Source organism: Sphaeramia orbicularis, chromosome 22, assembly GCF_902148855.1.
Source record: "Sphaeramia orbicularis chromosome 22, fSphaOr1.1, whole genome shotgun sequence".
NCBI lineage: Eukaryota > Metazoa > Chordata > Actinopteri > Kurtiformes > Apogonidae > Sphaeramia > Sphaeramia orbicularis.
In genome coordinates this window covers 2,203,249-2,228,403 of record NC_043978.1, presented here as the reverse complement: position 1 = coordinate 2,228,403, position 25,155 = coordinate 2,203,249, and the positions used below count along the sequence as shown (strand labels likewise).

General features: G+C 37.9%; 1 protein-coding gene across 1 annotated transcript in view; it reads left to right on the top strand.

The window, feature by feature from the left end:
• Nucleotides 1-25,155, top strand: part of LOC115413436 (SLIT and NTRK-like protein 3) — a 115,605-nt gene that overhangs the window by 10,219 nt on the left and 80,231 nt on the right. The window contains exons 2-5 of the mRNA XM_030126284.1: nt 6,651-6,934; nt 7,128-7,379; nt 7,627-7,742; nt 16,555-17,487. Of these exons, the coding sequence (XP_029982144.1) occupies nt 6,719-6,934; nt 7,128-7,379; nt 7,627-7,742; nt 16,555-17,487 (1,517 nt within the window). The 5' untranslated portion in view covers nt 6,651-6,718. The remainder of the gene's footprint in view (nt 1-6,650; nt 6,935-7,127; nt 7,380-7,626; nt 7,743-16,554; nt 17,488-25,155) is intronic.

The window sequence follows — 25,155 nt, the reverse complement described above, 5'->3', positions numbered from 1 at the left end:
CACTGATTTGAAAATAACCAGTTCATATCATTTAATACACTTATCCAGAAGTACGGGGTTGGAAGAGACCAATTCCTCCAGTACCAACAATTAAAATCCATCATTAAATCTAAAATCAACATATCTAACAACATATTACAGTCTTCTTATTTAAGTGAAGAAATCATTAAAATTACAACCCCCAAAAAAATAATTTCAAAAATTTATAAACTTTTTTCATTGTCAGAAACCTCCAGCACACTCCCAACCATCAAATGGGAAAAGGACTTGGCTTTACCTCCCAACCCTGATTTCTGGATACAAATCAATAAAAACATCTTCTCCATGACCACCAATACAAATTTACAGCTCCTACAATATAAAACCATTCACAGAATACACATCACTCAGGGGAAAATGTTTAAAATGGGGCTGATTAGCACAGATATCTGCTCACAGTGCACCCTGGGTCACACAGATGATTATCTTCACGCCACCTGGTCTTGCCAGCCAGTTCTGTCATTTTGGAGAACAGTCACAGAAACACTCTCATGTATCTTGGGCTGCAGAATCCCAGCATCCCCAACGCTCTGTTTGCTGGGGGACTTGACACACATTACAATTCCAACTAAACACAATAACCCATTACTAATTTCTCTGACCATCGCCAAGAAAATCATTTTTCAAAACTGGAAATCCAAACACTCCTGCCATATCACCCACTGGACAAATTTACTCTCAGAACACATATGAATAGAAAAAATAACAGCCTACAAAACAAAGAATATATCAGCCTTTGAGGAAACATGGAACCCTTTCACAAACTATCTAAAGTCCACCCAGAACTCGTACCAAAGCAGTAACCAGAACCACAGCCATGTACAGGACCACATATCAGACCACATCCAACCCAGAACAAACCTTTTTTCATTGACATCATCCACATTCACTTCATTCTTTCTGTCTGCCTCCACATACAGACAAACCAGGATCCCTGCTCCCCTTCATTCCCACCTACACTTCTTTCTCCCCCTTTCTCTCCCCTCCCCTCTTTCTCTCTTCAACCAAGCCCCCCCCTTGCTTTTTTTTTTCCTTTTCTTTTTTTTTTGGATTAGAAAGTAATATTTTTATTGTTATCATTATCATTATCATCATTTTATCATTATTATTATTATCATATTGCTATTTACATTTCTGATCTTTTTCATTGTAATATGACGTTGTTTGTCAATACTCTGTCGTTGTTGTTTTTTGTTTGTTTATTTGTTTGAGTTTCCTTTTGTTTATGTGTTGTTGTTTTTCTGTCCACATTGTCTTGTTAACTATCACCAATAAAACAAAAAAAACAAACAAAAAAAAAGAATTGTCGCAGTTTCAGAATTCTCCAATGTCCCCGTGCACTGGGGCGCCATTAAGGGGAAGGGGAGGGGGGGGGGGTGCACTGTTAAAAAAACCTTGTAAAAAAACTGTAATATTCTGGCTGCTGGGGCGCCAAAAAAATACTGTTAAATAATGGAAAATAACCATCTCATAAAAATACGGTAATTTTCCATAATTAAAATACAGTTTTTTGCCCTAACTTTACATGATATTTTGCATATTTTTTACTTTTTAATGTTTAATAAAGAATATTCATATGTATTAAAACAATAAAATTACCTATAAATATGGACGAACATTGTTATAAAACAAATAATAGGGATTAAAATTGCAGAAAAGTTCTGTTATTAGTTGGTGTTTATCACCTAATTTTATGTTAAAAACTTGTATATCAATTCATATTTGATGTAATAAAATGATGTACCACACATGAAAACATTTCATTTATCTTTCAAAACCTGTCAGTCAACTGTTAATAAAGTAGTTGTCTGGATTGAAATTCCAACAATTTACTGTTAATTTAAGATCATATAAAGTATTAACATTATGTTTATAGGTTATTTCACATTCAGTCAATTATGATAGATTTGCAAATGTATTTTAACTGTATTTTTCTGTGAAAAAAGAAAAAAATTCTATTAAAAAATGGAAATTTTATGGTTATTCACAGTTAGAGTTTTTTCTGTTATTTTATATTTGACATGTAAAAGACAGTCTTTTTTTTGTCATTTCATTGACATTTTCCTGTATCATAAAAATACAGGAAAATCTGTAAAATAAGCAGTGAAAATTCTGTTAAATTATGGATTTTTTTAACAGTGTGTAAACGTGACATTCATGGAACCCAGCATTTTCGGGGGGCCCATAGAGCAGTGGAGGAGGTCCAGTGGATGCAGGTTAGAAGTTGTGAAAATTTTGTGTAGAGAAATAGAACCTGGGAGTTGGACGTTGAAAGGATGTAAAGTTTCACTTTCGTTTCACGCCAGAGTTAGTTACGTTAGTTATGGACTGCACCCCTTCGTATATAACTCTCCCCCCCGACGAGAAAAAAAAAACAAAAAACATCCCCCCTCTGTTTTTTTGACAAATCGCACCCTGTGTATAATCCTAGTGGTTCTGTCGGTAACTTTCGTTCTATCCCGTTGTCCAGTACTAAGTCACTGCTCCATCACTCAGACATGGTCACTGACATGTTTCCTCCTTCAGGGGCTGTTCCAGCACCGGTACTGACCCAGATTGGTTGTACTGACTAGGGGTGTGTATTGGCAAGAACCTGGCGATATGATACAAATCACAATACAAGGATCAAGATATGATACATCATGATATATCATGATACTGTTAAAAGGGCAATTTTTTGTTTGTTTATTTTTTAAAAATGATGATTTCCTGGAAGAATTGAATTACACCAGAAATATGCACAAATACTAAACGGATTTTTATTTGATCAGAACAGGATCTAATGCTATATCACAAAATGTTCCTGTGTTCAAACTGAAATTCTGTTTTACAGACATTACAGTTTCAGATCCTGTTCAAATGTTCATATTCTATTAGTTCAGAACTAACATCAGAACAGTACTTTAGTGCAATCCCAACAAAGGAACTACCATCTGCCTCTCGGACAGTAAACAGTGCTTTTAAGTTGCTTCAAATAACCATTATTTAATAAAACAGTGTTAAATAATAATAAATAAGATATAAACAATAAAGAAAAACCAAAAAGAAAAATGAACCTCTGCAATATCTGCATTTGAATAAATACCAAAAAATATTGATACAGTACTTTTTAATATCGATACAGTATAGTGAAATGAAATATTGCGATATATTGCAGAACCCGTATTTTCTAACACCCCAAGTACTGTCCTATTACCTGGGCTGAGATGGACAAGTGCTATAACTTGAAAACAGTTGAAGATATTGACATAATTACTGTTGGCAATAGATAGGAAGTCACATTTGGGCTTTCATTTGGTGCCATAACCTTTGACCTTGACTGACCCTGAAAGGTCAGACCCAAGGCCATCTATGTCCAGAGTTCTACAAACTTCTCCAAAACCGTCAGCAAGAATCAATTGAAATTCATAGTATATGTTCCTTGGGGCTAGGGATGTAACGATTACCGGTATAACAATAAACCGCGGTAAAATTGCCAACAGTTAGTAGTTCCGTTTAAATTCTAATTATCATGATAACCGTGTTTGATTACCACACTTTTCCAGAGGAAACGCCTATGTGAAGATCTGCGTTTATGTCAAATATTTGAGTATAGTTTAAATTTATTACAATTTTAATTTTATATACCTAATATTTGGAACCGATATTCACTTTGTCTTTGAAAAGGTTCGTTAAGCATCTTTGTGTTATTTATGCAATAAAGTATATACATTTTTCAAATCGGATTTTATATATTTTGTGTGTTTTTTGTCCTTTTGTGTTGATATAGTAGGTTAAAATGAAAAAATAATAGGCAGATGATATAAATGAAGTTGTGCTGAAAAAAAGATCCCAAACATGGGTATAGTAAACATTTGTTTATATAGTATATAAAGGCAAAATCAAAAGGACTGAACAACGGCCAAAATAGACTCAGACCACAAAGGGTTAATACTTTCATGTTTCTGCAACAGAAAGTACATTGCGCCTGTTATTTAATTTGTTTTTGTTGTCGTTTTTTTTTTCAAAATACAACTTGGTTAAATTATTTAAGTGTGTATCAGTACTTTTTGAACATTTTGAGCACAGTTTCAACAATACTGTGATAATAACGATAACTGTGATAATTTTGGTCACAATAACTGCAATATGAAATTTTCATATATCATTACATCCCGACTTGGGGCAAGGTCTACCAAGTTTGTTCAAAAAACTGAGAAATGTCGATTTTAAAAAAAAAAAAAAATGGGGGAATTTTTGAAATGTAAAAATTCCCCACTGGTTTATAATGAGACACATTTCAAAATGCTATAACTTGAAAACAGTTGAAGATATTGATATAATTACTATTGGCAATAGATAGGAAGTCACATATGGGCTTTCATTTGGTGTCATGACCTTTGACCTTGAAAGGTCAAATGAATGCCAATTAATGTCTTAAATATGCCGTTGGACTGACAGGAGCCTTGGTCCTATTTTTAAAATCCACATCCAACCTTGAGGGGCAACATCCCAGTCCCCCAGCACTGATATTTGTTGTATATTCAACAACACAATGTACCACATTTGTCCAGCAGTCACCGCCAAAGTGTTCACATGATTCTGGCCATAGCAACATGATTGTAAGGCTATTGTGTTCCAAAATTACTAATATCTCCCAAAATATTGATCCAATCAACTTGTCATTTTTGCCAGTATGTTCACTGACCAAAAATATATAAGTATGACAACCTGCAGCAGTCAGCTCTGTACGGATTTAGTGTGATGCCAGACACACACACACACACACACACGCACGCACGCACGCACGCACACACACACACACACACACACACACACACACACACACACACACAGTCCACTTCCCTTTCATAATATAAAGAAGATACACAAAGCACAATTAATGTAGTAAGCGTAACTAGTACAGGTACATTTCAGATCAATATATGGTGTTTTTTGTACAAAGAAAAACTTAGAAGAAAACAACATAATAGATGTAACAAGGCCAAAATTAGGTAAAACATTGAAATAATTTGAAACATAAAGTCACATATTTATGGAAAAGAAAAAGCAGTAAGAAAACACTGTAAAACATGTAATAAAACACAAATCATGTAAAATACAAAACAAAATGAAATTAGTCAAACATATAAAGATAAAAACACACTTCTGATTTCAGGCTTTCTTATTAGTTTTTAGTAGAATCAAAAGAGTAGATTTTAGTAAAGCAACAAAACACTGAAACATTTTTGTACAAAACATTTTTGTACAAAACGTACAAAATAAACTCAAAAGACAACAGAAAATGTATACCATAAATAGGGCTGGGTAAAAAAATTGATTTGATCGATTGTGGATCGATTTCTTTTTCATTTTGCCTAATCTATTAATGGTGGATAAGATCGATTTTTCAGAGCAGGACTGTGAGTAAATGACCAGCGCGGAAACGCGGCTGGCTCTGTCTCGCGAGCCCCTCACGGAGACAGGGAGTCTTGGTTGTGCTGGCAGCGGTACCGGCGCAGGAGGAACGCGGAGGAAGGGTGGGGAAAACCACAGTGGGAGGTCCTCCCGGCCTCAAACTCGAACCTGCAATGTGGAGGAACTGGCCAGTGGAGGCGGGTCACAGAAGCCAGTTGTTCTAGAAATATTAACTTTGATCACCTGTGGTTGAGGGCGGAGTTAGAGGAATAGTAAAGCGGAAATCACGAAGCTCCGCCCACCCTCCCCTTCCAGTGAGTTTGTTGTACCAAGGGCCCAACATGATTCTGTTTCAGGGGCCAAACTGGTGTCAGTGCCCCAGGGTGACAGTAATGAGCCTTAAGGCTGGAAGCAGCAGGTATAAAACAGAATAAAGATGACGAAAAAGTCGATCTGAGCCACTGTAGAAACATGGACATGTTTGTGTCCTGTTCATTATTTCAGAGCAGATTCATCTGTTTACTGATGAAATGTCAGATTTATTTCTTTTCTAATATCAATATTGATTCTGTGTTGCATGGCTGCAGTACTCAAATAATCAAGTTACAACTCAAAATTGTACTTTGGTATCACTGAATGAATCTGAATCAATCAATTAATACTGAATCGAATTGAATTGAATCGCAATTAATTGATTCAGGACCTTATGAATCGAAATCGAATCGATTAAGGAAATTGGCCATGATACCCAGCCCTAACCATAAAGGCATTTATTTCAATATAAAATATAATTAGATCCTCCAAGCCTACTTTTTGTGCATCTGGTACATCCAGAGCCCTGTTTTCCTGCACTACTGAATGCATCCTACATATACTGTATGTATACTGTGGCTCTGCTGATATCATTGCCGGCCTCAACTTGCCCCATACATCATTATTCCAATGCAATTCAATATTTTTTCCCTTGACATTTCAGAGTATGTGTGATTTAACTTTTATTTTCTGTCTCGTTTAATATTCTTGTGATGCATCATCAGTCTGATTCATCCCCAACTGACTTTTGTTGTTGGCTCCCTGGCTGTTTGCACTCCTTTAACCGTATGCACGTCTGTCTTTGTGTTTGCTTGATTCTGTCTGAATGGATGTGTGTGTGCGTGTGTGTGTGTGTGTGTGTGTGTATGTGTGTGTGTGTATGGGCTGTGGTGCCGTTGCAGTGTGGTGAAGGGCCAATGCAGGGCTATAGCCCCAGGCTGCTGAGCTGAGAGGGAGGAGAAGCAGGAGGATGCAGTGGGTCACTCTGGCAGTGACCCTGGGGTGTGTTTGTCTGTCCCGGGCATCGCACACCCCCACCCCCACCCCCACCTCCACACACACCCCTCTCGTGGACAACTCTGAGGAGGAAGTGGACGAGCCGTGCTTTGAGCCGTGCACGTGCGAGGTCAAGGAAGGCGTGCTGCATGTGCACTGCGATGGGCGTGGCTTCACTAACGTCAGCCAGGTATCACTCCTTTTCATCTATCTGCCATCGAGCAGATCTGCATGACTCTTTATTGTGGCGGCTAATCAGTCTGATTAACACACTGTATCTCCAAGTCTAATATCCTGTCTGTGCTGTGGCTTATGGGTGTTTGTAAGCGTTAAATTCATGTAATTAATAAGATAACTAATCAGAGCCCTAATTAATCATTCAGGTGTCACAGTCATGGGTCCGCCCTTTCAATCTCAACCTCCAGAGGAACTCTCTGAGGCGTCTCTATAGCAACGGGTTTCAGCACCTAGGCAACGCAGTGTTGTTAAACCTTGGCAACAATGCACTCCAGGACATCCGAGTGGGAGCTTTCCATGGTCTGGCAAAACTGAGACGCCTGTACCTCCACGAAAACAAGCTGGAGGTCTTCCGGAATGACACCTTCGCCGGCTTAGAGGCTCTGGAATACCTGCAGGTAGAGCACCAGCACATAATCTGTCCATGAATTACAGAAATATTGACAAATGTGCCTGATTTTACAATAAATGCGGTGGCAGAGACAGTGCGTGGTTAGCTGGCGGCCAGTGCAAGAATTTTCTCGACATCTGTCTCCACTTTCAGACCGAGGTGCAGACTGCCTCAGCGTTCCTGCTGCATTCTCTAGGCTATTTTTCAATTGCGGCAATTCCATGTTCATCACATTCCCTCTTTTGTATCTCCAGGCTGACTACAATGTGATCAAACGCATTGACAGCGGTGCTCTGAGGTTCCTCTACAAGCTTCGAGTTCTCATCCTCAATGACAACCTGATCCCTGTCCTGCCTGCTCATCTGTTCAGGTTAGAAACCTTCAGTAGTCTGACAGCTCCATAATAGTACAATGACAGTGGGGGAAGGAAGTAATACCTCTGTAATTACACTGCGCTGCCTGTGTATAATAACTAGCTTGGCCTGTATTAGACCTTTAAGGTTTCTTTGAGCTAATATTACCTTGAAATTATATGTATGCCATGGGGAGTAGTTATTTTCTTTATCTTGCAATTAGGGATGTAATGATTACTGGTATAACGATAAACCGCAGTAAAATTGCAGACAGTTAGTATTACCATTTAAATTCTAATTATCATGATAACCGTGCTTAATTACCGCACTTTTGGGGGAAAAAACCCTATGTAAAAATCTGCTTTTGTGTCAAATATTTGAGCATAGTTTTAATTTATTGCAATTTTTATACTATATACCTAATATTTGTAACTAATATCCACTTTTAAAGAAACGGTTCATTAAGCATCTTTGTGATATTTATGCAATAAAGTATATCATTTTTTTTTTTTTATCGGATTTTATATTTTTTTTGTGTTTTCTGGCCTTTTATGTTTTTATAGTAGGTTAAAGTGAAAAAATAATAGGCAGATGATATAAATGAAGTTGTGCTGCAAAAACAGATCCCAAACATGGGTATAGTAAACATTTGTTTATATAGTATATAAAGGCAAAATCAAAAGGACTGAAACATGGCCAAAATAGACTCAGACCACTAAGGGTTAATATTTCAATGTTTTTGCAACAGAAGGTACATTGTGGCAATTATTTTATTTATTTTTTTCAAAATACAACTTGGTTAAATTATTTCAGTGTGTGTGTATAAGTACTTTTTGAACATTTTGAGCACAGTTTCAATAATACCATGATAATAATGATAACCGTGATCATTTTGGTCACAATAACCATGATATGAAATTTTCATATCGTTACATCCCTACTTGCAATATATTAATTTCAACAGTATTTCAGTATTCTAGGTTCCGAATCAATTTGTTTTAATTTGATATTATTTTGATATGAATTTGTCTTCATTTCTTACTGTCTGTGTAGGTTCTCATTTGCCCAGGTCATCGTTCTTCTTAGTAGTTCTTCTCGGTTCAACTGAACTGGTTTAGCTCTTTTAAAAATGTTTTGTCTTTTATCCAAGAGACTTCGTCATACCCACCAACGACCCTACCCCCAGGGCCACACCTTCTCTATGACCCTAACACTTAAATTCATTAGCATATGGATTAACACCTGGAAAGACCACTCCCCCTGCAGGTTTATAAATCCAGTATCCCCCACCAGTTATTAGAACTGTAGAAGTCTCTTGGATGAGAGACGAAACATTTTCAAAACAGCTAAACCAGCCCAGTTCCTATCTTACTCTTTGAATCATTACAGTAGAGTCAATCAGATGTATTCACTATTCTTGGATCATAACCTCTTGCTACAGTTCCCTTAGTTACCTCTGCCAGGAGGTATTGTGAACACTTTACTTTGTGTGTTTGTGTGCATGTTTGTTTGTTTGTTAGCAAGATAACTCAAAAAATTATGGACGGATTTTCAGGAAATTTTCAGGAAATGTTGAAACTGGCACAAGGAAGAAATGATTAAATTTTGGTGGTGATTTGGGGGGGGTGCAGATCTGTCTTGGCAGAGGTCTGCACTCTCCGAGTGCTTTTCTTGTTTGTTTGTGTGTTTGTTTGTTTGTTAGCAACTTTATGGGAAAGCTATTCCAACCATCTTTACCAAATTGTACCCACAGATAGGCCTAGGCCCTGGGACCAACCCATTAAATTTTGGGCCAAGTAGGCCAAAGTTCAAGGTCACAGTAAGGTCACAAAATCTACAATTTTCCTATCTCTCATCATTGAGCAATTTTCAAAAAATCATAAAAATTTAAAAATGACTCCAATTAGCCTTCAATATGATACACCCGTAGCTTATAACAATATCTTGTTATTATTATATTTTCAGCGGGGCTTGTCCGTCTGTCCATCTGTCTGTCTGTCTGTCTGTCTGTCTGTTTGTTTGTTAGCAAGATAACTCAAAAAGTTATGGACAGATTTGGATGAAAATTTCAGGAAATGTTGATACTGGCACAAGGAACAAATGATTAAATTTTGGTGGTGATCGGGGGGCGGGGGGCGACTGATCTGCCTTGGCGGAGGTCTGTGCTCTCTGAGTGCTTCCCAGTTATTAGTTAAAATCCCAAATGTCTGCTTTGAGATCATGATGGCCTTTTGACCTTTAGCTACCAAAATCTTATCTTTCCATCCGTGAGTCCAAGTGAACATTGCACCAGATCAGGAAAAAAATTGAAAAAATGTCCTCAAGGCATTCCTGAGAGATCACAGACATAAGAACAAACAGTACTACAGTAGTACAATTATATTCAATTTCACATACACGCAGTCATTTTATATATAGTCATCATATATAACCACATATTCCACATAATATACAATTCTTATGACTACATTCAATTGTGTTTAACCGTTTGATGCATGAATTATGAGAAACTTAGTTAAGATTTTTTATTATTCCTCTTTAGACATAAAAAAAAACAATGAGATTGATTTTTTTTTTTTTTTAAATGAACCTACTTTTTATGAACTTACAAAAATGGCCACTCAGCTAATTTTTAAAGCAAAGAAACATGTATTTAAAACACAATAACAGAAGTGATAAACTGTTTGGAAACTATGAAATAAAAACAGTTTTAATGCAGTTAATCTGATGTTTTCTCACATTTTATCATACTACTACATCTAATAGTAGTTATAAGAGTAGAAGAAGTGTTTTGATCCTTCAGTTAAAGTAAATAATAAAAAAAATAAAATAAAATCAGCAAAATGGACTTAAATTATTTAAAGTTTAAAGTTGTTTTTGATAATTTTACTGCTGTAAATGTTTCAAGTTGAACTCATTTCACTTCTTTATAAACTGTAGTTTTATCAAAAGCAATGCATCTTATTTTATATAATGAACTTTTCTGTTTTCTGTTTTGTGATGATGCATTTTCCAGTGAATCCATGAGGGATTTTAAGTCGTTTATTTAGATTAAAGAGGAGAATTTTTTTTACTTTATCCTTCAGTTTATCACAAATATCCACCGTCAACATATTCACACTGGCATAAAAACTTAGATGAGGTTCAGGAAAAGCTGCAGGAAATCAAAACACTCAAACAACACAGATTTCAAATTTGTATTTAAGCTCAGAACTGGAGTAAAAGTGAATTAACCCTTTGATGCATGAATTATGAGAACCTTAGTCAAAATTTTTTATTATTCTTCTTTAGGCATGAAAAAAACAATGTGATTGATTTTTTTTTTTAATGAACCTATTTTTTATGAAGTTACAAAAATGTCCACTCAGCTAATTTCTGAAGCAAAGAAACATGTATTTAAAACACAATAACAGAAAGTGATAAACTGTTTGGAAACTATGAAATAAAAACAGTTTCAATGCAGTTAATCTGATGTTTTCTCACATTTTACTATACTCTAATACTAGTTATTACTCAATTCATGTAGATAATATGCAAAAAAAAAATTAGTTACAGAAAACTGTTAATTACAGTTTAATAACAACTAGCAATTGATTTACACTCAAATATAATAGTGCAGATCAGGTTTATCAAGAACAGCAAAGTTACAGTAATGGTATGAATGTCAGTGTATTATGGGATGGTGCATAAGTGTCCACTGTGTCAGCTGATATGGAACTAAAACAACAAAATAATACAAGAGAACAGCTGGAGAATGACTGTCTACTATAGTGACCACTATGCATGAAAGGGTTAACTTTGATATCATATTTTATGACTATTTTCTGTAACTATGTCGCTAATGCCATTGATCATTTGAATATTCCGATGTTTGTTACAGTTAATCCTACTGTTTTATGGCTGAACTATCAAAGCAGTAGCGTTAATCACTTTTACCGTTTTAAGTACACCTGTATAATCAATGCAAGCCTTGAGTGAACGCCCACAATACATATACTTATTCATTCAGTCATTCATTTTCTGAACTAATTAATCCTGGAGAGCGTTGCGGAGGTGCTGGTGTTTATCCCAGGTAACATCGGCGAAGGTGCAGGTCAACCTTGACATGTCACCAGTTCATCACATTTACAGATGAACAACCGTTCAGTCTCACAACACCTATGGGTGATTTGGATTGGATTAACCTATTAAGGTGCATGTCTTTGAATGGTGGGAAGAAGCTGGAGGACCCGGTGAGAACCCACACAGACACAGTAGCCCCTTTTACACAGCACTTCTGTTCTGGAATATTCCTCCTTTATTCTGGAACAACGTCTGTGTAAATGAAGTGGTGGATCCTTTGGTTCCACCTCTGTCCCACCTCTGGAACTCCTCTGAAGGTAGGAACAGAGCCCCGATAAAGGTGGAACCAGGATTTAGGAACGCTATGGAAAAAGAACACCTATGGTTCCAATCAAGGGGGGACATTTTGATGACGTATTGTGTTATGACCCCCGCACTGGGGGATTTAAAAATGAGCGTTTACAGTAAACAAACATATCAACAAGTTGAATTAAGCTTAAAATCTTCACTGCTAAAATAAACATCGCTGCGCTCTGTTCAGCCTAAATTGCTGTTTTGAGAGTGACGAAGAAAGTGAAATGATGCAGTCTCCATTTTCTCATTTTAAACATGACATAATGTATGACCACCTGCTGTTACATGTCAAGCTTGTTGTTTCCTTCACTGTCCACAAATTGATGGGTCAGAGACTTACTGTCTACTAGGGATGGGAATCGATAAGAATTTAACGATTCCGATTTCATTATCGATTTTGCTTATCGATCTGATTCCTTATTCTCTTATCGATTCTCATCGGGTGAAGGAATAAAAGAGTACAAACGGGTGTGTTTGCATTAACTGTCTTTTATATTTCCATCTCTGCACAGAAAATATAACATATACAGGATGTACAAATAATAATAATAACAGATGATGCCGGGCCTGGTTTGGGGGGGGGGGGCGTATAGTGAAAGTGAAACTAAAGATGCTTTACTCATTCCTCTATTGCCGCATTTTCACTACATGGAACCGGTTTGACTTGGCCCATCTCCTGTTGTGCACCTCATTTCCTTTCTCCTACCTTCAGAAACTTGTATTTGAGGGGGTATGGCATTTGTTGCCAGAACTGGGCCCAGATGACGGCCTGGTGTTCACTCTGCCACTAGATTCACAAGCACAGCTAAGTAGCGAATCAAATGAATCACATGCTGTGGACAAATGTTTGAGCATATTGGAGGGATTCCACCCTTCAGAACAAATGGAAGCTTTGACAGTGTTCCAGTGGACCTGGTGTCATCTTTTTAGTCCGTTTCTGCCTCAACACCATGTTGGCTACGTTCTGACCAAAACAATGCAGCGTACGCGTGACATCATCGCGCATGCACAATGAAGGCGGAATCGATAAGCAGAATCGTTAAGCAGGCAGGCAAACAATTCCAAGGAATCAAGCTAGTGGGATCTGGTTCTCAAAAAGAACCGGTTCTCGATTCTCATCCTTACTGTCTACGCTCTTTTTAAGGAAACTTCACTTTACAAGTCTTCCATTCAAGGAAATATGCACAGGGGTCAGAAAGATAAGAGTAACCAACCAATTGGTAGTTAACCTAACATGGGAAAAGACTGAACATATATAAGCTTTGACTTTGGACGATTGTGGTCTGTTGTCTTAATATTCTTGCATATGTAGCAATATATTTCCTTTAACCCCAATTCAATTTCGACTTTTTGTGCTCTTGCTTCAAAATTGTGTCCAGACTGCTAGAAACTTCCATGACAAGAGCCAACACCTCTATGCTTGACGTATTTCCAACACAAATTTTATTTCCCACTATCCGCTGCACTGCATCTCCACCCCTTTGATTGGTGAACACAGGTTCGCTGTGTTGAAGTCCAGCCTGTCTCACCTCTGTTACTCCTTTGCCTTGGCTTTAGAAATCAGACAGTGGAGGAAAAAAGGTGGGATCACCATCTGACCTTTTTTCTGGTGTGGCTAGTGTTGTATAAAGTACTGGAAAATCATACTTGAGTAGAAGTACAGGTACCCTACCAAAAAATTACTTTGGTAGAAGTTGAAGTAACCAACTGAAATACTACTTAAGTTAAAGTCTTTAAGTATCTCGTATTAACTGTACTTAAGTATATCAAGTAAACGCCAATTAAATGTACTTTATTTTTATATTTATTTTTACCTCCACCAAGGAGGTTATGTTTTTGCCGGCATTAGTTTGTCTGTCTGTTTGTCTGTTTATCTGTCCATGCAAGATAACTCAAAAAGTTATGGATGGATTAGGAGGAAAATTTCAGGAAATGTTGATACTGGCACAAGGAACAAATTATTAAATTTTGGTGGTGATCGGGGGGGGCTTCTAGTTTATTTATTTATTTATTTGTATCAGACATGTAGGTAGTTACAGTCCATAGAGTATAATGAGCATTAAAAAAAATAAAATAAAAAAGGGTTATAACTGTAAAAATGACACATGTGCACACATCCTATCTTCAATAACAGTATAAAGATGCTGGTGCCAGTATTTAACAAGTGAAGAATCAGTATAAAAATCAGAGTTAACAATTGTAAAAATCCCAACATTTCTAGAATGACTTAAACGCAGTATAAAATTCAGAATTGCTTTCCGTAACATCTCATAAGAGCGAACATTATTAAAACAGAACATACCACTAGCACTACAGCTACAATAAAAACCATTTATAATATGGAATGCATTGTTTAAAGCAACTCTGACTGAGTGAGCAGTACAACGTTTAAAATTAACCTGCACGTAACAGAGATAAACATTCGAGCAAAAAGATATGAACAATTTATTCTTAACAGTAGTGGAACAAAAATAAAACCTGTGAGAGATAAAATTACTCCTGCCATAAAGACTCCTAACCTTAGTTTGAATGTCATTATCATCACTAAGACTATCAGATAAATAGTCAATATGTCCAAGGTACTTGTAGGTTTTGACATATTCTAATGGAAGGTTATTCAACTCAAGTTCAGTTTTTACATTTATAACTATTTGTGTCAAACAACATAATCTTTGATTTATCCGAGTTAAATAAAATATCATGAGACAAGTAATGAAAGTAATGAAAGTAAAAGTACAAGTAAATGTTAATAACAACCAAGGGCAGTCAGAGTTTTGAATATTATAAAGTTTATCCTGGATTTTCAAACATGGTTAAGTAAAAGACAAGCAGACAAAATATTGAAAATGATACTTCCATCACACACTTCAAAAACCTAAACAGAAGTAGGCTACTGTCAGAGATGTCAGAATTTTGAAAAAAAAAAAAAAAAAGAAAAAGAAAAGAAAACTATGAAGCTTATGTTGCACCTCAAAACATGGAGCCTACATTACACTTACATAGAAACAAGGAATCTAAAGAAGAAGCCATGGCAACAGCAGCCACAGATGGCCATCGCTTCCTCCATGGCTGCTGCTGCTGCTTACAAGAGTGCTGCTGCTATAACATCTACAGATCGCCGACAGGTTGAGTGTGGATGTCATTTGCACTTGTGCATTATACAGTTATGCCCAATGACAAATCAGCTTCCTGACTTTGTTGCAGTCACCGGTAATCTCAGCGATGAAAACACCTAACGATACTGTGCATTAAAATGTATCGGAGTAGAAGTATGCAGTAGAATTAGGAAATGTAGTGAAGTAAAAGTGAAAGTAAACAGAATAAAAAAATACTCAGTAAAGCACACATTCTCCCAAAACATACTTGAATACAGTATTGAAGTATTAGTACTATACAACACTGTGCAGACATGGGAAATATTCAAACTCCACATAGAAAGTCCAGTCTCCGCCGTCAGCTGTTGTTGGAATGGAGCCTGGGACCTTCTTGCTGTGAAAAATACAAAATACAAATAAATACTAAAATACAGAATCTGTTTCTGTGGGTTGAATGGGTCGTAAACTTTTCCTTTTTGTTTCACTACTTTTGAGAACTGAGCCAATATCAGACTCGCACAGACATCAACATCAGATTCATCCTGTTCTGAATCCGATTCTGTTCAGTTGGAAACCTTGAGCAGTGTTTGTTCTGACGACAGGGTGAACACATGCGAGGCGGTCTTCGTAAAGCCTCGCCATGTCCTTTTAAAGTGAGATTTTCAGATTTGTAAGCCTGTGTCTTACTTTTTTGAGTTTCCTCCACTGCGACAATGATTTTGACCTTTGACTACCACAAGCCTCTCAGTATATCTTTGTGTGCAAGTTCACGTTTCTGCCAGTTGTGTCAAACTCATCTAAGATATTGTGATTTAAATGGGATGGGTTTTGTATCATGACCCGTCCACAGCAGGGGTGAAAATGAAAGATAAAAATATTTGAAACTTTATTTTAGCATTTTAAAAACCACTATTGTCATCTAGTCAAATTTTTTTTAGCTTGATAACATTCTTGGCAATATCATCCAACGTTATGTGATAATTTCACTGGTATTAGTTACTTGTCACCTCTTAGTTTACCTCATTATTACCATGTTATTACTAAGCTGTAACATAAAGTGCCGCTGATCTTTGTGTTGAATGGTTTTTGAATGATATCAGGACCAACCTGTATAAATATCATTGTAAGACACAATTAGCCTTAACCTGTTCTGTTGTCGATGCTTCTGTATTTAATATTAAAAAATGTGATTAATCATCAGATAAAAACGTTTCTCAGCAATGAGAAGTTTGAACCGTTATTTTCACTTACTATATCACTGTCCTTTCATCTAACCTAGCAAACTACGCTAACTATCCTCCCCCTCTTCTTGCTCCAGATCAGTATCTCTGACTCATCTCGACTTGCGGGGAAACCGTCTGAAGAGCCTGGCATATGCTGGGACCCTGGAGTACGTCGGCCGCTCCCTGATGGAGCTTCAGCTGGAGGAGAATCCTTGGAACTGTGGCTGCGAGGCGGTGCAACTGCAGCAGTGGCTGGGCCAAATCCCCTACACGGCCGTGGTGGGGGACGTTACCTGCGAATACCCCTTCCATCTCCACGGCAAGGACCTGAGGGAAATCCCCCGTAAAGAGCTGTGCGCTGGCCTCCCAGATAAAGAACTCCAAGCAGAAGGGGTCGGTCCATCAGGAGGGTCACAGCCACAAAATGTTCCCCCAAACACTAAACCCAATTCCCATCCAGGACGGGTCAGGCCCACAAAACCCTCGTCCATGGTTCACGGCTCCCGTCAGAACACTCACACTTCCTCCACTTCATCATCCTCGTCTTCTTCAGCCGAGCGTAAAGACAGGGAGAGGCACCCGAGGCCTACTAAGAGACCTCGACCGTCTAGAACGCCCCCCACAGCTCGAAGTCTGATACCAAACCAAAACCCCCCCATAGCCGGCTATCAGACCCGACCCCCGATCCCAATCATCTGTCCCCTGGGCTGCACCTGTAACCTGCACATCATAGACCTGGGCCTGACGGTCAACTGTAAGGAGAATGGCATCCTCAACATTTCCCAGCTCACGCCTCGGCCCCTCAACGGCCGGAAGCTCTACTTAAGTGGGAACTTAATCCAGAGGATCTACCGTACAGACTTCTGGAATTTCTCCAGTCTCGACCTGCTTCACCTTGGCAATAACCGCATCTCATACCTCCAGGAGGGGGCCTTCTCCAGCCTCATAAGTCTGAGGAGCCTCTACCTGAACGGGAACAATCTTGAAAAGCTCAGCCCTGACATGTTTCTGGGTTTACAGAATCTAAGGTAAGACAGTTTCACTGCATTAGAATAATATAAGACAGTTAAATATTGTAAGTATTGAAAAGAAGAGGAATGGTTTTAAATGGAAAAGTATTACTAAGGTTCAGCACCGAAGGTTTGCATGCATTTGTGTACATATGTGAAGTTTGTATTGGAGTCTGTTTTGTGCCAGGAGCTTCTTCACATCGGCTAACTCCAGTATGGAGCTAATGACTGTCACTTCCTGTTTCCGTGGTAACAGCCTGTACACTGGTCATTTTCTGTGTTCATCAATGCCTTATTTTTATTCCTCTACACTGGAAACAGTGTACAACTGTTAGGTTAGTCATGAAGTTACCTGACATTAAAAAAAACTAAACTAAACTAAAGCACAGAGGCATGCACGAATTTTCCAACTTTTGTAACTTTAAAAACATAACTTGCATTTGTAAGATAGTGCAGCTATATATACAAGGTGTCCCAAAAATGCATACACACTTTAAATCAGGGGTCTCAAACATGCGTCCCGCCAAAGGTTCCAATGTGGCCTGTGGGATGAATTTGTGAAGAGCAAAAATTCCACAGTCAAGGCTGTGGAACTCATTTTAGTTCAGGTTCAATATGATCTCAAGTAAAATAATAATGACCTGCAAGAAATAAAGACTCCATATTTTCTTCTCGGTTTGATGTGAAAAAGAAATAATATTACACCATGACTATAAATTATGACAACTTCTATTTTTTTGTCTTTGTTTTAGTGCAAAAAAATAACATTAAATTTTGAAAATATTTTAATTTATAAACTATCCTGTAACAATAAAATGTGAATAACCTGAACAAATATGAACAACCTGAAATGTCTAAAGAAAATTAAGCACAATTTTAACCATTTTCTGCCTGTTCCTCAGTGTTTAGTATCTTTGTAGATCTGATCCATAATGCACATGTAGAAATGATAAGTTGAAGCAGAATATTGTTAAAATTGCACTTATTTTTCTTAAGAAATTTCATTTTTTTCAGGTTATTCACATCTTTTTTGTTTGCATAGTTTATAAAAGTAAGTATTTTCATAATTTAATGGTTTTTTGCACTAAAACAGACAAAAATCTGGAGTTGTCATTATTTATAGATTATTCTGCTTTTATTTTATTGGTCTTACCCACTGGAGATCAAATCGGACTGAATGTGGCCCCTGAAAGAAAATGAGTTTGAGACCCCTGCTTTAAATAGTAGGTGTTTATTAAAATTCATTTCATTTTCCAAATGTAATAGAATTTCCAAACATCATTTTATTGTTTTGTCACTTCCTGTTCTCAAACTGATGTCCGTTCTAGTCCAGACACTGGAAGTCTAGATGTGTGAGATCTGGTGAACTGGACAAACAGGTGGATTGGACGGAGGGGTTTGGTTGAATACCCTCCGCGTTCACCAGACCTCACACCACTAGACTTTTTTTAGGTGGATCCCTAAAAGACAAAGTCTACGCTTTGAGACCTGCAACAATTGCTGAATTGAGAGCAGCCATTGAACGTTAATGCACACAAATGCCAAGGGAATTGTTTGGCGATGTGTGTGATTCCATCGGTTGCTGTTGTCAGCAGAGTCTGGACCAGAACGGACATCAGTTTGAGAACAGGAGGAACAGACAAAACAAGAAAATGGTGTTTGTAAATTCTATTACATTTTGAAAATTAATGAATTTTAATAAACACCTACTTTACAATTATTTAAAGTGTGTATACATTTTATTGGGGCATCCTGTTTATATTTCAGTACATGTTTTGTGTATAAAGAGAATAGTTTTTTCCTCCCAAAATTATATTGAATTTTACAGTGGGAAAAAATTGTGTCACGGTATTGTATGTGTGTCAGAGTCCTGCACCGGGTCGGGTACCCATGGGTACTTAAAAGTGAGTTACTGTGTGGACAATGTGTTTAATCACAGGTCAGGTCCGGTTGTGGTACTCAGCTTTGAGGATGAGTGGGTGGATTTGGAAAAGTGAACCCGTGCAGGACTCTGATTTGTGTTGAGTCTAAAGCCACTTCTCTGTCCGCTGTCTCACTGAGGGGTGGAGCTTCCCTGTGCTGTATGCTCACATGCATGTCCAGAGAGAGAGAGAGAGAGAAAAGAGGAGAGAGAGAGAGAGAGAGAGAGAGAGAGAGAGAGAGAGAGAGAGAGAGAGAGTGCAGTACAAGCCGTGGCTGTATCTCCATTATGTATTTTCTGCAGCAGATGAAACAGTGGAGTGTCTTAAACCTTCAGAAGTTATTAAACCAAACTCCCCAATCACTGCTGTGGAGGCACAACAGTGATTGGACATTAACTTGGGGTGGGCTTTAACCTGGCCTATAGTTCTGAGTATAATATTCCTGATTATATTTTCATTAGCGTACACTGATCAGATTTTTGTTGTCATTACTTCAGAATGAATTGTTTAGAACTACAGAGGGAACAGATTATTGTGGTTCTATATTGTTCAGAGTGGACTTCCTCTTCTTTTTTGTGTTTTATCACAGCTGTCATGTCACATTAAGCTGATTGACCTTCTGTGTCTGAGTGGAGACTGATTATTGTTCAGAACACACTGGACAAACCTGGGTTTTAAAGGGGTATCTACATGTTTTGTAGCTTTCATAGACAGCATTTTTAGTGACATTTTTGGAGCAGCGGTGCTGTGTCAGTAACACTAGGGGGCCCGGGGGCATGCTCCCCTGGAGGGAAAATTTTGCAAAATAAACCCTTAAATTGTGAGTTCTGGTGAGTTTTATGAAAAGAAACTGACAAATTGCAGCTTATCAATCACCAGATTCAAGTTATCTTAAGCCAGTTCCCTCATTTAAGGACCATCAAAACCAGTTACCTCTGAATAGAAGTTGACAGCTAGAAATTCATTCGCTGTTTTCAGACCGGTCAGCCCAGTGTCGGAGCCGGTTCCTGCACCAGTTCCACTGGGAACCCAAGTACCTGACCATGAACGGCCAGCGTTCAACCCATTATGTGAGCCCATGACACGTCATCGCCACCAAAAAAAAAAAGAGGGAGAGGCCATATTGCTACTGTTTTGTCTCTTGACACTTACTGTAGATGTAGTATGACTGATGCATGATGGGATAGGTTATAGGAGAAAAACCACATGTCTGCAAGTGAATGTATGAGCAGCGATAAAGATGACACAGAACTGTCCAAAAATGGTTTTGATTTAATGCAACACAGAACATTACAACTCTGTTTCTCTGCCATTTTCCACACTCATGTTTTCTTGGTTTGTTTATTTTTACGAACTGGTGACATCCGCTGATGTTGTCACGGTTCGCTTAGAAAAACCAAGTTTTACTTGGTGCCTGTCGGTTCCCAAATGCTCTGACTTTCAGTGTGAACACCTTGACCAGTTCCAGATTAGATGTGGGAACCAGCACTGGCCCAGTTCTCTGTGGGTCTGAAAACGCTGCTACAGTCTGCACCTGGTTCTACTATGTTTCTGTTCCATTCTATAGGGATTCCAGATTGTTTGCTTCAGTAGCATAAACAGAGAGGGGGGGGGGGGGGGGGAGGTTGGTTGTGATGCTTAAAGCAGTACCAAGTTGGTTAACTAGCGGCTAACAACTTGTAATAAAATTTAGCACATCACGTAAGTTCAAAGTCAGTGATTTTTTTGTTTGTTTTTTTTGCAGTGGCGCACAGAATTCAGCAGCAGCATGGCACCACTGCAGAATGTATATAGGGGAAACCCTGCAATGGGGAGGGGGGTTCAGTTTGTTTTAGTCTGCATGTTCACCTACATACGACATAAATATCACACATTAAACCTTAAGTTACTGTGTTTTCCTTGCTTTTGTAACCACAGTTTGCTTCCATTTTGGCATTTTTTCCAAGGTTTTTCATCCATCATTGCCTGGACGTCTATACTCTGAAATCGAGCCAAGCAAAATCCATTAGCAGATTTTTTTTCTTAATACAAGACAGTTACATTGTTTTTTAAAGAATATTTGGCTTCTCTCTAGAAGGGCTGTTTTTGCTACATATGTTAGACTACGTTCACAGCAAGTCTTAATGCACAATTTGCAGTTTTTGGTTAAATCCGATTTTTTTGTGTACTTGTTCATATTCCACATTAAATGCGACTTCTATCAGTTTTGAGTCTGCACTGAATGTGACCCTGGTCCTGAAGTGACCCACATGCACTAAAGAGGTCCTGAAGTGACCCACATGCACTAAAGAGGTCCTGATGGACTACGAGACCATGCAGACACACACTGTGTTTACATAAGGAAATATGGTTTTCCTCCACTCCGACCAACAACTGGGACCAACAACTGGGACGTTTGTCGCATTTCAATGACATAAAGGTCAGATAAATGTGACCTGGTCGTTCAGACTGAAGTCGCATTGCAGAATATCGGATACGTATTGGATTTAGGACCACATATGAAAGTGGTCTGGGTCGGATTAGTGCTGTTCAAACTGTCTTCAACAGATTGGATAAAGGTCACAAATGGACAAAAAAATCAGATTTAGGCCACATGTGACTGCAGTCTGAACAGAGCCTTAGTTTTCAGTCACTTCCAATAGGGCAGTGCAATTAATCAAAATTCAATTACAGTTCAATTATTACACTCAACAATCACAAAAATTATGTAATCGAGAAAAAACGAGTATCAATTTTGAGTTGTTTTAATTCATGCGCACGCAAGCTACCATGAGCTGCTCCGCCCCACCCCCCTCTAAGCTCCAGCTGCCAGCTAGCTGGCAGGTCCACCCCACCTAGCAGTCTTGAAAAATGGCAGGAGAATCACAGCAGAAGTGCTTGGTAAACAAAAAAGGCAAGTCAAATTCAATTGTATGGAATCACTTTGGGTTTGATGAAGAAGACGAAGAGCAAAAACACATCACGTACAAAAAGTGTTTCGTAGTTGTGTCCGCACCGACCGCTAACACAACAAACCTTTTTAACCATCTAAAGTTTAATCACTGTGACCTTTATGATAATCTTATGAAAAAGCAAAACACAAAAAAAACAACTCTATCTACAACTTCGTCTGCAATGCAGTCTTCAATCTCTCTGAATCTCTTTACGCTGCAACTCCCTACTCATCAACATCGGAGAGAAAAGATAACAGAATCCACTGGCCATTACCTGGCCAAAGGTATGTGCGCCATTAACACCACTGACAACTGGGGCTTCAGACAAATGGTGAATACACTGGACAAACGCTAGGTTTCGCCTTCAAGACATCATTTTACATGAGCTGCTACTACACTGAACATACTTGAATTTCTAATTTGCACTTTACGCGAGGTTTTTTTTAATTGCTATAGTTCTATGGCAAGTCTATAGCGGTTTAATTACAGTGCACAATTTGTTTACAAAAGGAAACATACTTGAATTTACAGTACACTTATTTGCATTCAAAGATTTTTTTTTGTTTCATACAAAAGTGAACATACTTTGTTTTAGTGTTTAAAAGCTTTGTTTATGTTTAAAGAGTATATTTTACTTTGTTTTGCAAGGAGAAAAAATAAACAACTTTAAGGTTAACAAATAATTGTTCTTAATAATCGGGATTTCAATTATTGCTAAAATAATCGTGATTATTGTTTTTTTCTATAATCAAGCAGCCCTAACTTCCAACCATGTGACAATCTTTGTACTTCAACCCAGACACTGTATGTTGCAGTGGTGGACCAAGTATTTTCACCCCCAGACCTTCAGTGGTGCTCTACTTGATTTAATCCACCTTTTAATAATAATCAATAGTATAGGTCAAGGCCAAAATGTGTTTATATAGCACATTATATAACACATTATATAGCACATTATATTATATAACACATGTAAGGCGAAAGGAACATGTATTTTAGAACATTAAAACATCATTTTTAGAACATTAGATCCCCATGCGTGTTGGTCCAGACCCCTGTCCATGTCCACATGATCCCTTTGAAAATGATTCCTTACATTAGTTCCATTACTTTATGGAACCGAACAAAGCACAGGTAGACCTGACAGACCCTGGAGACCACATTGGACCTTACAGATCCTGGAGACCACATTAGATCTTACAGATCCTGGAGACCACATTGGACCTCAGAGGTGGACCTTACAGACCCTGGAGACCACATTGGACCTCAGATTGGGGACTCACTGTCCTCACTGGAACTGTTGCTGTCACTGTCTTAAAATGTGTGTGGAAATTACCAAAAATAGTCACTTGCCCGATAAAGGGTTAAAAGTCAGTGCAAAAAAGTGGGTTTTCAGTAGTGATTTGAAACTCTCAACAGAGGTAGCAGCTCTAATGTTCAGGGGGAGGGAGTTCAAAAGTTTAGGACCAGCAACCTCAAAAGTCCTGTCCCCTCTGGTCCTCAGCCTGGACCTGGGACAGTCCAGGAGCAACTGGTCAGCAGACCGAAGTGCCCTGACGGAGGGTACAAAGTTAGCATTTCAGCTAAATAGGAAGGTGCAAGTCTGTGCAGAGATTTAAAAACAAAGAATAACATTTTAGAATCAACAGGCAGCGGAGTGAGAACAGTACAGGTGTGATGTGTTCCTGGTGCCGGGTCAGCTACAGCAGCACTTTGGACTAGATGTAGTTTACGGATTGCGAACTGGTCAAGGCCGTAATAATGGGAATTACAGTCGTCCAAATGAGACGTGATCACAGCATGCATCACTTTTTCCATCTGACTGGGGGGTAAGTAGGTCTTAGCTTTGGCTAAAAGTCTGAGCTGGAAAAGCTTGTCTTAACCACAGAGCTAATTTGGTTGTCAAGTTTAAAAGCACTGTCAATAAGAACACTAAGACTTTTCACAAAGGGGCAGCGGTAAGAAGACAGTTGGTTAAAAGCACAATTAAAAAGACAAATGTGAGTCACCGAAGATGACAACTTCTGTTTTTTTGTCATTTAACTTTAAAAAGTACCATTAATAATATACATATGATGCAATGACAGGGTGTTTCAACACAAACAGCTATAGTGAGAATGTTCTTTAGAACATTTAACAATGTATTCGGATTATAATGTAAATTGTGTCTCTTATCACATGTTTAGCCCTTTCATGCATAACTTATAAAAAAGGTATCTAGATTTTTTTTTTAGATTGATTTTGTTGCTCAAAATTAAGCTAAAGTTGAAATGCATTTTGAATTTTTCTTTTAAAAATATGATTTTATTTAGAAGATATTTAACCTCCTGAGACCCAGGAAAGTAGAAGTTTTGACTTTTTTTTTAAATTAAATAATTACCTATATTGGAAACATCATGATACAACAGTTTTTTCAGATGCATTTGTATGGAATGTCCTTTGCGGTGGACAGTTTTGTTTTGTTTTGTTTTGTTTTTTTTTTACAATTTTTATAGAATGTCCCTTGCGGTGGGCAGTTTTTTTGGTTGTTTTTACTGTGAAACTCCTTTCTACAAACGTGGTCAGAAAACCCATAGCTAGGTCTTTGGAGGCTAACTTTAAGAGATAACAGATCAGTCCAAATTCTAAAACTAAGATGATCCTTTTTTCATTGTATTGTTTAGGGTCTATAGAGACAGCCCCCTTGTGGTTTGGAGAATATTGCCTTTTGAACATGAACTGAAACTATATATCCACAAATATAAACGTCATGTATGAAAGGGTTAAGGGTCCCCATTTATCAGCTGAGGACTGCTTCTGGGGGGTCCTATTACAAAATGTATCTGAATGTT